General features: G+C 35.7%; 1 protein-coding gene across 1 annotated transcript; it reads left to right on the forward strand.

Annotated features, from left to right (window-relative positions):
- Nucleotides 1-656: 656 nt before the first annotated feature.
- On the forward strand, nucleotides 657-3,527 carry LOC141596923 (sucrose transport protein SUC2-like). The gene is made up of 6 exons (XM_074417199.1): nucleotides 657-1,280; nucleotides 1,760-2,212; nucleotides 2,598-2,903; nucleotides 3,001-3,064; nucleotides 3,152-3,195; nucleotides 3,339-3,527. The coding sequence occupies exons 1-6, from the start codon at nucleotides 840-842 to the stop codon at nucleotides 3,480-3,482; spliced, it is 1,452 nt and encodes a 483-aa protein (XP_074273300.1). The 5' UTR covers nucleotides 657-839; the 3' UTR covers nucleotides 3,483-3,527.
- The last annotated feature ends 8,237 nt before the right edge of the window (nucleotides 3,528-11,764 follow it).

An 11,764-nucleotide genomic window follows, 5' to 3' on the forward strand; every position in this document is an offset into this window, starting at 1 on the left:
GGCAGATTACGATTAGTAGATTTTTACCTTTCTTTGTAAAAATGGAGAAAAATTTCATATTTTACAATATGCTAACCAATATGCTGGGGTAAGCAGCATATTGTAAAATAGCATATTGCCCCCAAATATACTGTTTCAATATGTTGTTTACCAAACACTAAAATTAGCATATTGATTGGTCAAACATGCTAAAACCCTTGAATATGCTAAAAATTGGTCAATATGCCGTTTACCAAACAGCGCTTTAATATTAACACTGTATCCTTTAAATAACAAATAATTCTATTTGGAAAATTTGGTTTAAATGATCGTAACAATTTGTTTAAAACAGCTAGGATCCTACTGCTTAATACACATGTCTGAAAATTAACAAAAACTTATCTTTTATCCCATAAAACAAGCCAACAAAGCAGTAGAAAAGTCTGATTAATATGTCGAAACCAACTAATTAGGAGTAATAATTCAAAGTTGTCTTGTAAATTTCCTATTAGTAGATAATATTGAGTCACTTCTTCCATATAAGGAAACAAATTTGTTATATATTAACTCAGTTTTATCTAATTTATTGGTTTAACGTATTTATCTCACTCTTACCACATCCTTCCTACTTGTTCACAAATCATATAAAATAGTTCATTTTCTCATCAATTTAATTTAAATTACTTCAACAATTTATAAAGACAACATTTATTTTCCATCTTAAAAACTTTACTCTATAATCACTCAAATTTTAGGAGTTCCAGTCTCATACAAATTAAAATTTTTACAAGCGTTCTATTTTATAATTTATTGGTGAAAAAGTATAAACTTGATATCAAACTAGAGTGATCTTGATTAATATGAGTTCCGACGAGCTTAAAAAGCACATGTCATCATCAGATACGACACCAATATGGAAGATCATCTCGGTTGCATCGATAGCGGCCGGAGTGCAATTTGGGTGGGCCCTTCAACTATCACTCTTGACCCCCTACGTACAACTTTTAGGTGTTAGTCATGCAATGTCGTCCTTAATTTGGTTGTGTGGACCAATATCTGGTATATTGGTCCAACCAATTGTGGGCTATTCGAGTGATCGGTCCAAATCTCGCCTCGGACGAAGAAAGCCTTTTATTGCAACCGGTACCACTTTAATATGCATTGCTGTGCTTTTAATTGGTTTTGCTGCGGATCTTGGCCATAATTTGGGTGATGATCTTACTAAGAAGACTAAACCTAGAGCCGTTGCCCTTTTTGTCATTGGGTTTTGGATCCTTGACATTGCCAATAACATAGTTCAGGTTTTTTTTTACGTTTTATCTCATTATTTTTAACGCAAAATATAAAATTTAAAATGTTAAAATTGAGTAGTTTACGTTATTATGTAATAAGACAGTTTTATCTATCTTTATTATACATTATAAATAAAATTTTTAGTTAGAAATTCGGATAAAATTATTTTAGCATATGTTAAAACAAAGTATTTGATCAGATTTCGAAATTTTATGAACTTTGGATTTGAAATCTTATGTGTTACAAAATTGTCACGTCTGTATTTTATGATAGTATGTTACTTGTAGGAATCTTAAGGTCCATAAAGAGTAAAATTAATGTAAACTTTTCATTATCCACAAAAATTTGTGAGACGATAAGGATTCGGAATAAATGATGCATAATAAAGAATAATTGAATAAAAACAACATTTTCCGATCCCTAATTTAAAGTCAACCAAAAATACAATTTTACTTAAACCATTACTTGTTGATGCTAATAATCACAGGACCCAAGTAGAGCATTTTTGGCTGATCTCTCAAGGCACAACCACAAAAAGATGAGATTAGCAAACGGGTTCTTCTCGTTTTTCATGGCAGTAGGGAACATTTTAGGTTATGCAGTCGGGTCGCTTCCAGCATCGTACAAGTTCCTTCCTTTCACAAAGACAACTTCTTGTGACACATATTGTGCCAACCTCAAAACATGCTTTATAGTAGACATTGTGTTCCTTTTGTTAGTCGTTGTGGTTCCGTTGTTCATAGTGGCAGAGCCAGAACCCGAGAGTGTTCATGACGATGGTGTCCCCTTCTTTGCGCAAGTCAAGACCTCTTTTAAAAATCTTGGAAGGCCAATGTGGATTCTTTTCCTTGTTACCGCATTCAATTGGATTGCTTGGTTCCCTTTTATCATGTTTAACACTGATTGGGTTGGTCTTGAAATCTATGGCGGTAAACCTCAGGTAACGTTTATATCCTACAGAGTAGAAGTATTACATAAATAATGACAATTTTAACGTTTTTACCGAATTTATTAAGTCCCCATAAGCCGATCAATATAAGATACCTATACCTTAAGTAGTAAGACGAATAATACTCTTATCATCTAAAACAAGTATTTTTTTTGGGCCAATAACCGGGATATAGTTTGTTGCTTTCCAGAGCCTCATATTACTTTATTTGAACCCTTATTTGATAAAATTTATGAATGTTGATCACATATCACATGAGTTTGCATCCACCAAGATTAAAATTACTCATGTGACATATTCTAACTCGAAATTGAAAAAATAAAATGGGTGGTATATGCACCTTAATTTTGACAAGTTACATGATTCTATTTAATAGGGAACGGAAGATCAAAAGAGGGTATATGACATGGGAGTAAGAGCGGGGTCACTAGGGCTAATGTTAACTGCAGCAACACTCGGATTAATGTCTCTACTTATAGACCCAATGTCAAGAATGTTGGGTGGTGCAAGAAGGACATGGGGTGTTGTCAATTTCGTGTTGGCGGCAGCCTTAATATGTACATTGCCCATAACCAAATCGGCTGAGCGTGCTAGGAGGCATTTGCCTCCTGGCACACCACCTAGTAGCAGTATTAAAACCGCCACATTATTCCTTTTTGCCGTAACTGGTATTCCACAAGCGGTAAGTTCCATTACTACTACATATTAAGGGATTCAGCTATCTCTTTGCTCGTTTTACATTACTGATCGAGCTATGATGTATATAATTTATGTAACAGGCCACTTATAGTATTCCTTTTGCATTGGCCTCAATGTACTCATCCGACTCTGGAGCTGGCCATGGTAAAAGTTTTGCCTTTGATCCATGAAAAATAAGTAAAACTATTAGTCATAATTATTTGACTCTTTATCATTGTTGTTTCTTAATAGGTTTGTCACTGGGATTAATGAATTTGGCAATCTGTGTACCACAGGTAAATATTTCGTACAACAAAATCAATTACTATTATGAACGTGTAATTATAGATGTGCTAAACATACTTCACTTTCACTTTGTAAATTTCCAAAAAACAAAAGGAAGTAAAAACTAACCATTTTTTTCTTGTTTATTGTGTAGATGTTGGTGTCACTAATCAGTGGACCATGGGATAGTTTATTTGGAGGTGGCAATTTACCAGCATTTTTATTAGGAGGTGGCTCAGCAATAATAAGTGGGATTTTAGCTCTTACAATCATCCCTCCTTCCAGTGCAAATGCATGAGAATTATAGAGTATAACTTAAACCCGAAATTCCAAAAAAGAAAAAGAAAATCATTTTCTTTAACTTACACGGAAATATTATATTTTGAGGTTGAGGGTAAAATATCCAAAACCTCATTTATATATTGTTCTCACCTCAAATGACGCAAATTATTCATAAGGCATGTCATCGGATTGTGTTATATAGGATACTTGCACAAGTTTGTAAAAGTGTATCCTTATGAAATACTTCATAATGTCTCAAGAATAATTTGCTATGTGTAAGACATGAGTTAATCTTAATGTTATGATGATGTTGTAAGATCGTCTTTATCTCTGAAAGAAAAAAAAAGAATGATATATAAGATTTCCTATTTTTGAATGGTAAGAAGGACTATAATCTTTCTCGATTTTGTTATTACTTGTACTAGAAAATGAAAAATAATCTTAAAATAGCTAAAATTGAAAATTATTTATACAGTATTGGTCATGTTTCACTAAGAACTGATTAAAATTGGCAAAAACAGGTTGTGAATTCACATTTTAGTTAGAAGATTTATTGACATATTTGATAAACATATGCATCTAGAATACTTTATTAACGGTGTTTAGTAAACAACCATTTAGATTAATAGATTATTTTCATCCTTTGTTAACTAACAAACAAGGACATTATATATAAGATTTTATATTTCATAGTTTGTATTATCTGCTATGAGATGACAAGTTCTCCCAAAATTAGTGAAACTTAAAAGGATTCATACGACATTCATTGACATAACCAAAGCCAATCAATAAGCTAAACAATTTTTCACAAAAAGAAATCATGGATAAATAAGATGACTACTTATTAGTCGCGCTTATACCATTCACTGTCATTGGTCATCAATGCGTAGAAGTCAGGGATCGTTTAGTTTATATGAAGAATTGTAATTTTACGGAAAAAACATGCGACTCCCACGATTTTGTATGTCACATAAATTGGGAGAAAGTTGTTTGGTAGAAATAGAGGAAGTGAGTTCTACAGAAACTTTCACTTACCTATGGGAGGTATCGAGGGAATAGGTAATCACTTCCTACATAATGGAGGATTAGAGTTCTCGCAGAATTCCGATTCATCTGATTTAGGGAAATAAACAATCCACTAATATTTGCATATCTCATATATTGTAATTCATATTCATATGGTATAGGAAAGCTAACCAAAGACTAAACTCAATATAAAACTGAGCAAGCTAGAATGCTAGATGAATTTGAACGCATGAAATGTATTATTTCAAGTATATAATCTTCAATATTAATACTTCCTTTACTTACAGTAGGACTTAAAGGCCCACCATTTCTCCACGCATATTTGTAGGATATATCCACTTTATCGTGAGATAGGGGATATAACTCATATAAGACTTGGTTGACACCCCTACATGCATATATTTTAGAGCATAAGAAGACAGTCTTGAGAGCAGTCTTAAATGTTTCATATTTCGCGGGATAAATAAAATCTACTCTCTTTTATGAATAAGAGAGAAAGTAGAGACCATAAAGAGTAAAAAGTTTTATTCATAGGGAGGGGGTATATATAGTAGAAGATTACATTGTATTTATGTAACAGAATATCTCTTAAAGATATTGTAATATATGGACATCTATATAACATCTATAAGATATTTCATAACACTCTCCCTTTGAAGTCCATCACCAGAGAAAAAGTCTCGCTAAATCCTTTATTAGAAAAATCCTATGACACAAAAAAATCTCATAAAGAAAAGAGATTACAACAATCTCCGTAATACGGACTAGGTGTTGCCTCGTTAAAAACTTTGCCTGAAAAACTCGGCGGGACAAAACCATGGCTAAGGGAAAAAGAGTGCAACGCGTATCTACTCCTCATCAAAACATCGCTTTGCATCCTTGAGACGACGTAACCCGAGTTGATTGATTAGCTTCTCAAATGTCTTGCTCGCAAGCGCCTTAGTGAACACATCTGCGAGATTTTTAATATAGCGAATTTATTGAACAGTAATGACACCATCTTTTTTTATAATCATGAGTAAAAAAGAATTTCGGTAAAACGTGTTTCGTTCTATGACCCTTGATGAATCTTGCCTTGAGTTGAGCGATGCACACTGTATTATCTTCATGTAAAATAGTTGGTGACTTATTTATTGGAGATAGATCGCATGATCCTTCAATATAATGAATAGCTGATCTCAACGATACACATTCTCAACTAGCTTCATGAATTGCTAATAAATCGGCGTGATTTGAAAAAAGTGGCGGCTATAGTTTGCTTCACTGAGAGCCTTGAGATGGGAGTATTACCACATATAAACACATCACAAGCAGTTTGCGAGCGACCATTATGTGAGTCAGATAAATAACCTGCATATACAAAATCAACTAACTCTGTTTTGCATTTGTTAGAATAATATAAACTCATATCAGACGTACCTCGAAGATAGCGAAGTAGATGTTTAACTCCATTCCAATGCCTCTGAGTTGGACAACAACTATATCTTTCTAAGATTTATTGAAAATGATATGTCGGGTCATGTATGACTAGCAAGATACATCAAAACTTCAATAGCACTCAAATATGGTACTTCGCAACCAAGAACTTTTTCATTTTTCTCTCGAGCTCGAAACGGGTTGTTCTTCACATTAAGTGTTTTTACAACCATGAAAGTATTCAAAGGATGTGATTTATTCATCTTAAACTGTTTTTAAATACTTTATCAATATAGATCCCTTGATATGGTAAAATTCCATTTTTAAGATGTTCAATTTGTAGGCTAAGACAAAATTTTGTCTTTTCTAAATATTTCATCTCAAATTTTTTTCTTAAACATTCGACTGTTGGAGCTGGTGTCCTCCAGTTAGTGCGGATAACGTTATTGCACATGCACTTGTACGGACAAGTGGGAGCTTGTTGGGGCTGGTGTCCTTTACAGTTAGTGCAATGACATATAAATCTCTAAAAGGATCAAAGGGTATACTTTTGTATTATTATCAATTGGTCCACGTTTATCAATAACGGTTGGCTTGCTAGATAAGTTTGACGTTATTGTCATGCAGATGGCGGTGATCAAAGGTCCCTAAAAGTCACACCTATAGGATACGTTTGAGAGATGTGACGGTATGAAAATACAGTCATGTTGATGCCTAATATGACTAATCAGTTAGTCGGAGTTATTGACTAATAATTAGTCAAACGCGATGTGAGATAATTATTTAATACGGATTAAATAATAATGGCTAAGACGAATTAAGCGGTTAATTCGTAAATTGAATATAAACGATTATATTTAATTAATGTATATTGAATTAATTAATTATACAATATTGTCATTGTCGGACAAGTATTAATATATCGACTGAGTCATGTTACTAGTTGATATTTTAATAACCGATGACGATTTATAATAAAAACCCGTCATATACATTTTAGCATTTTGAGTCGGACCACGAGCCAAAAATAAGGAGGAAGTGGAAAGCCCACTCCCTCCTCCATGTACACGGTTTGGCCGAACCAAACAAAAGGAAAGGCTCCCTCTCCTTTTGCCCTAATCATCTCATTTTGCACACAAAATTAGGTTTTTGGAGGCATTCTCTCTAAAACCTAGATCTCACATCGAAAACCTCACAAAACTCTCTCAATATTGCAAGGCAATTAGAGAGTACTTTCTAGCACAAGGGGCATAGTCTCAGACGGTCTTGGGTGCAACGATTAGGAGGAAATCTATATTGATTTCTGTTCTTAGGCCGCATTCACAAAGGACCTGAGGTTGATTCTTGTTCTTTATCGTTTTCTCTTGTATTTTTGTTTTATGACCATAATCACATGTTAAAGATACGTTATAGTCCTAACATTTAAGGGATTTTTACGGATATTTCCCTAAAAGTGGTATCAGAGCGAGGCCACGTAATTTTTTCATTGTGATTTTCATTAAACAAATTGAATCGATAATTTTTTTGCATAAAAAAACGTGCGGCAGCATTTTTTTTTGTCTCGGCAGAAAGTTTTTTTTTACACGGCTGTTGCGTTTTTTTGTTTTGGAAACTGTGCCACACGATTCATGTCTGATCAGACGGTCTTTTGTTCTCGATTTGTTCTTGCATATTGTTATTATAAACGATTATTATTGCAATAGGTTTATGTTTTATCAATTGTAAATTCATTTCTATACGGATTAGATTTAATTTGCAATTGGTTTTATCAAATCGATTTTTGTTTGGGACTGTTGTAGCTCACGGTTTAGCTGCTGAAATTTTTTTTTTCTCCTTTTTGGTCTCGGCAATGCTGCTGGAAATTTAAAAAAAAAAAAAAAAAATTGTTTTTTGCTGTTTGTCACGGTTCAATCGTGAAAAGAAAAAAAAAAAAATTCATGTTTTATTATTTTTTTTTTTCGGCCATGTTTTGTGCATAATACGGATTTTATGCATTCGCTTGATAGTGAAACGGTTCACTCACGTACCATTTAGTTATTTTAAAGCGATTTAAAGTAACGGATTGTAATGAATTAAAATTAAGTTGATTAAAGCGGTTTTGTCACATAATTTTAATCATTAAAGGTGGTTTGGATAAATTTAACATAATTACGGAATTATGTCACGAATAAATTTTATTTTAGTTGATGCATTTTATTTATCGTTATTTTGAATGCCTTGAATGTTTTTTTAATTACGTATTTAATTTTACAAACGGTTGTAACTTAGTGTGGCCTTAGTAGAACGTGTTACCGTAATGATGGAACACGGTCTTGGTTGTATTTTGAGATCTTGAATCTCCGTTTTGGTTTTTCCTTGTAATTACAGTTTTTTATTTAGAATGTAAATAGGTTTATTTTTGTAAATTTTAATTGTAATTTTGAGAAGACCAAAGATGGAGATCGGATCCTCACTCCCGCTGCATGGACAAAGATGGAACATCAAGACAAGCTTCTTGGGTCCAACGGTGGATTCCAAAGTTGTATTATGTTCTTTTTACTAGGATAGGCCACACTAGGACTTTTATTTACGTTTTGCATTATTTTATTTATTTTATCGTAACAATAGTTTGCATCATTTTCCGCCTAAAACCAAACCACCTAATAATTGCATGAAAACTGACTCATATAGAGGTCACGCGTTAGTTTTCTTTGATATACAGATATCACATGTTTTTAATTAAGCCATCACCTAAGTTAATTCATTCACGTAATGCTAGTTTTTCGTTCACTTAAAATGAATTAAAACTAAGTTGATGGGATCTTTCTCGTATAACCAAAAAATTGAGAATAGTCTTTATAGGTCAAACTCCAATGAATCCCTTCTTCGTCGGTAGGCATAATATGACCCCTTCTACGTCGGGTAAGTTGGAACTGATTGACCTATTTTATCTCAACACTATGGTCACTAAATACGATCCTGTGATTATGGTGGACTATAGATAGGATTTACGGAAATCTTTCGACCAAGAGTTCTAACGATAGAACTAGCTAAACAGTTGGCTTATCAATTTACGGAAATTGAGTCTTGGGATCACTTGTATTATTCTTGAGGGAGATCAATTATGCAAGTGCAATGAGTCTACACGATTAAAATGAATTTTAAATAGACTTAAATCACCTCGATGAGTTGCTTATTTCGTTTTGTTTTTCCTTTCTTTTTTAGTGTAGATCACGATCACTTAAATCGCTAATAACAAAATGGTGGCCGTCGACGACCCAATGCCAAGTGCCACATTGGACCGTGAGTCCCGGCTTCGGATCTTCATGAATCAGATGAATCAGTCTACTCAATCGAAGAATGATGGATCAAACTTCGCGGACCGGGAGGCGGCATTACGGAATGTTGCGCTGGCGGCGACGGAAGCTCAAATATCCGACAGAGCCCATCCCGTCAAACCAGGCCCCACGGCTGGAGCTAACGAGATCGCCAAGTATAACGATTTCGTCATGGAAGCCGGTGCGATTAAAAACGTACTCATTTATGCAATGGAATCCAATTTGCAGAAACGCTTCATAGCCCAAGGTGCAAACAAGATTTTCACCACGCTCACTAAGGAATTCTCGAAAGCACCGAGAATCGTGACCTATGAGCATACCACTCGCTTCTTTGATGCGAAACTCCAGAAGGGCCAACCGGTTAGCCCACACATTCTCAGCATGATTGAGAATGTCGAGAGACTGGAGGCGCTTGATTGTAAAATCAGCGAGAACATCGTGATTGACCGCATGCTTCATTCACTCCACGATGGTTTTACGCTCTTTAGAGCGAATTACTATATGAATGATTTGAAGAAAAGTCCTCATGAACTACACTCCCTTCTCGTACAGACCGAGAAGGATATGAAGTTTAGTGGGAGCTTGAAACAGGATGTTCTCGTTGTGTCAAACAAGGGCAAGGGTAAGGGCAAAGCTCAGGCAGACCTAGCGGTAGGTAAACCGAAGTTTAAGAAGTCGGGATCAGGTAAGAGTGGGCCTGGTGAGTCAAGCAACTCATCAGGCGCGACAAAGAGCAAGACCGAAAACATGGAATGCCATCACTGCCACAAGACTGGGCATTGGAGGCGTACATGTCCTGTTTACCATGAGGACATAAAAGCAGGTCGCGTTAAACCTGTTGGTATGTCTTCTTCCTCTTCTACTTTTATTCATATGATTGAGATTAACCACGCAAGTTACGGAACTTGGGTACTAGATACTGGTTGTGGTTCTCATCTGTGTAATCATGTGCAAGGGCTCCGAAACATCGAACCCCTTGTAAAGGGTGAGGTGGACCTGCGTGTCGGGAATGGAGCACGAGTAGCTGCCGTCTCGAGGGGAACATACGTGATCCAGCTTCCCAGCGGATTTGAGTTATTTTTATATAACTGCTATTATGTACCCAGTCTTTCTAAAAACATTATTTCAGTTTCTGCACTTGACAAACTTGGTTTTTCATTTGTAATAGAGAATAATACTTGCATTTTCTCATTACACGATATGATTTATGGCAAGGCAGTCTCCATGAATGGAATTTATGTTTTAGATCAGACCACCGAAATATTACACGTAATGAATAAGAAGTTAAAGGTTGGTGACAAAGATCAAACGTATCTATGGTAATCGCCGTATGGGACACATTAATGAGAAACGCGTAAAACACTCATAAAGAATGGAGCTATCTCGGCTTTTGATTTTCAATCATTTGGCACGTGTGAATCATGTCTCATTGGTAAGATGACTCGAATTTCTTTCAAAGGTGTTGGAATGCGTGGCTGGCGACCTATTAGGACTCATACATACGGATGTGTGTGGACCTATGTCAATCACCGCACGAGAAGGCTATAGGTATTTCATCACTTTCACGGATGATTTAAGTAGATATGGCTATGTCTACTTAATGAAGCACAAAAGTGAATCCTTTGAGAAATTCAAGGAATACCAGAATCGGGTACAGTAACCTCTTGGGTAGAAAGATTAAAACACTGCGATCGACCGTGGTGGCGATTATCTTTCTCACGAGTTTGATCAACACCTCAAAGACTGTGGGATTGCCTTGCAGTTAACTCCACCTGGAACACCTCAGTTGAATGGTGTGTCCGAACGGAGAAATCGAACACTACTTGATATGGTTCGATCCATGATGAGTCACACCGTGTTGTTCGACTCATTATGGGGTTATGCTATTCTGTCATTTGCTCTAATACTTAAATCAAGTCCGTCTAAAGTCTGTTGACAAGACTCCATATGAACTATGGAAGGGAACGGTCCCTAACTTGTCCTTTATACGGGTTTGGGGCTGCGAGGCTTATGTCAAGTGGAGACACGAGGATAAGCTCGGCCCGCGATCGGTCAAGACATACTTTATCGGTTATCCTAAAGGAACGCTTGGTCATTATTTTTATTCGCCAACCGAACAACGTGTATTTGTTGCGGCTAGTGTGACATTCTTAGAGAAGGAATTTCTCGAGAATGCAAAGACTAATAGAACCTTCGGTATCGGAGATTCAGAACCAAATACCGAGCAACCATTGGAGGAACCAGTTCCTTCAATCCCAGTGCAGTTAATATTCTTGAGGAACCTAGGAGGTCGGGAAGAGTCTCTATTCCTCCCTGAGATACATTGGTATGGTCGAGGAACATGACATAGATGACATTCTACTCTTAACGAGTAGTGAACCCGCAACCTATAAAGGTGCCATGACTAGTTCTGACTCAAAGCTATGGCTTGAGGCCATGCAATCCGAGATGGACTCCATGTATGAGAACAACGTATGAGATCTTGTTAACTTACCTGCTAAGGTTCGTCCCCTTCAATGCAAATGGCTTTACAAGATAA

This window comes from Silene latifolia, chromosome 8 (assembly GCF_048544455.1).
Source record: "Silene latifolia isolate original U9 population chromosome 8, ASM4854445v1, whole genome shotgun sequence".
Classification (NCBI taxonomy): Eukaryota; Viridiplantae; Streptophyta; class Magnoliopsida; order Caryophyllales; family Caryophyllaceae; genus Silene; species Silene latifolia.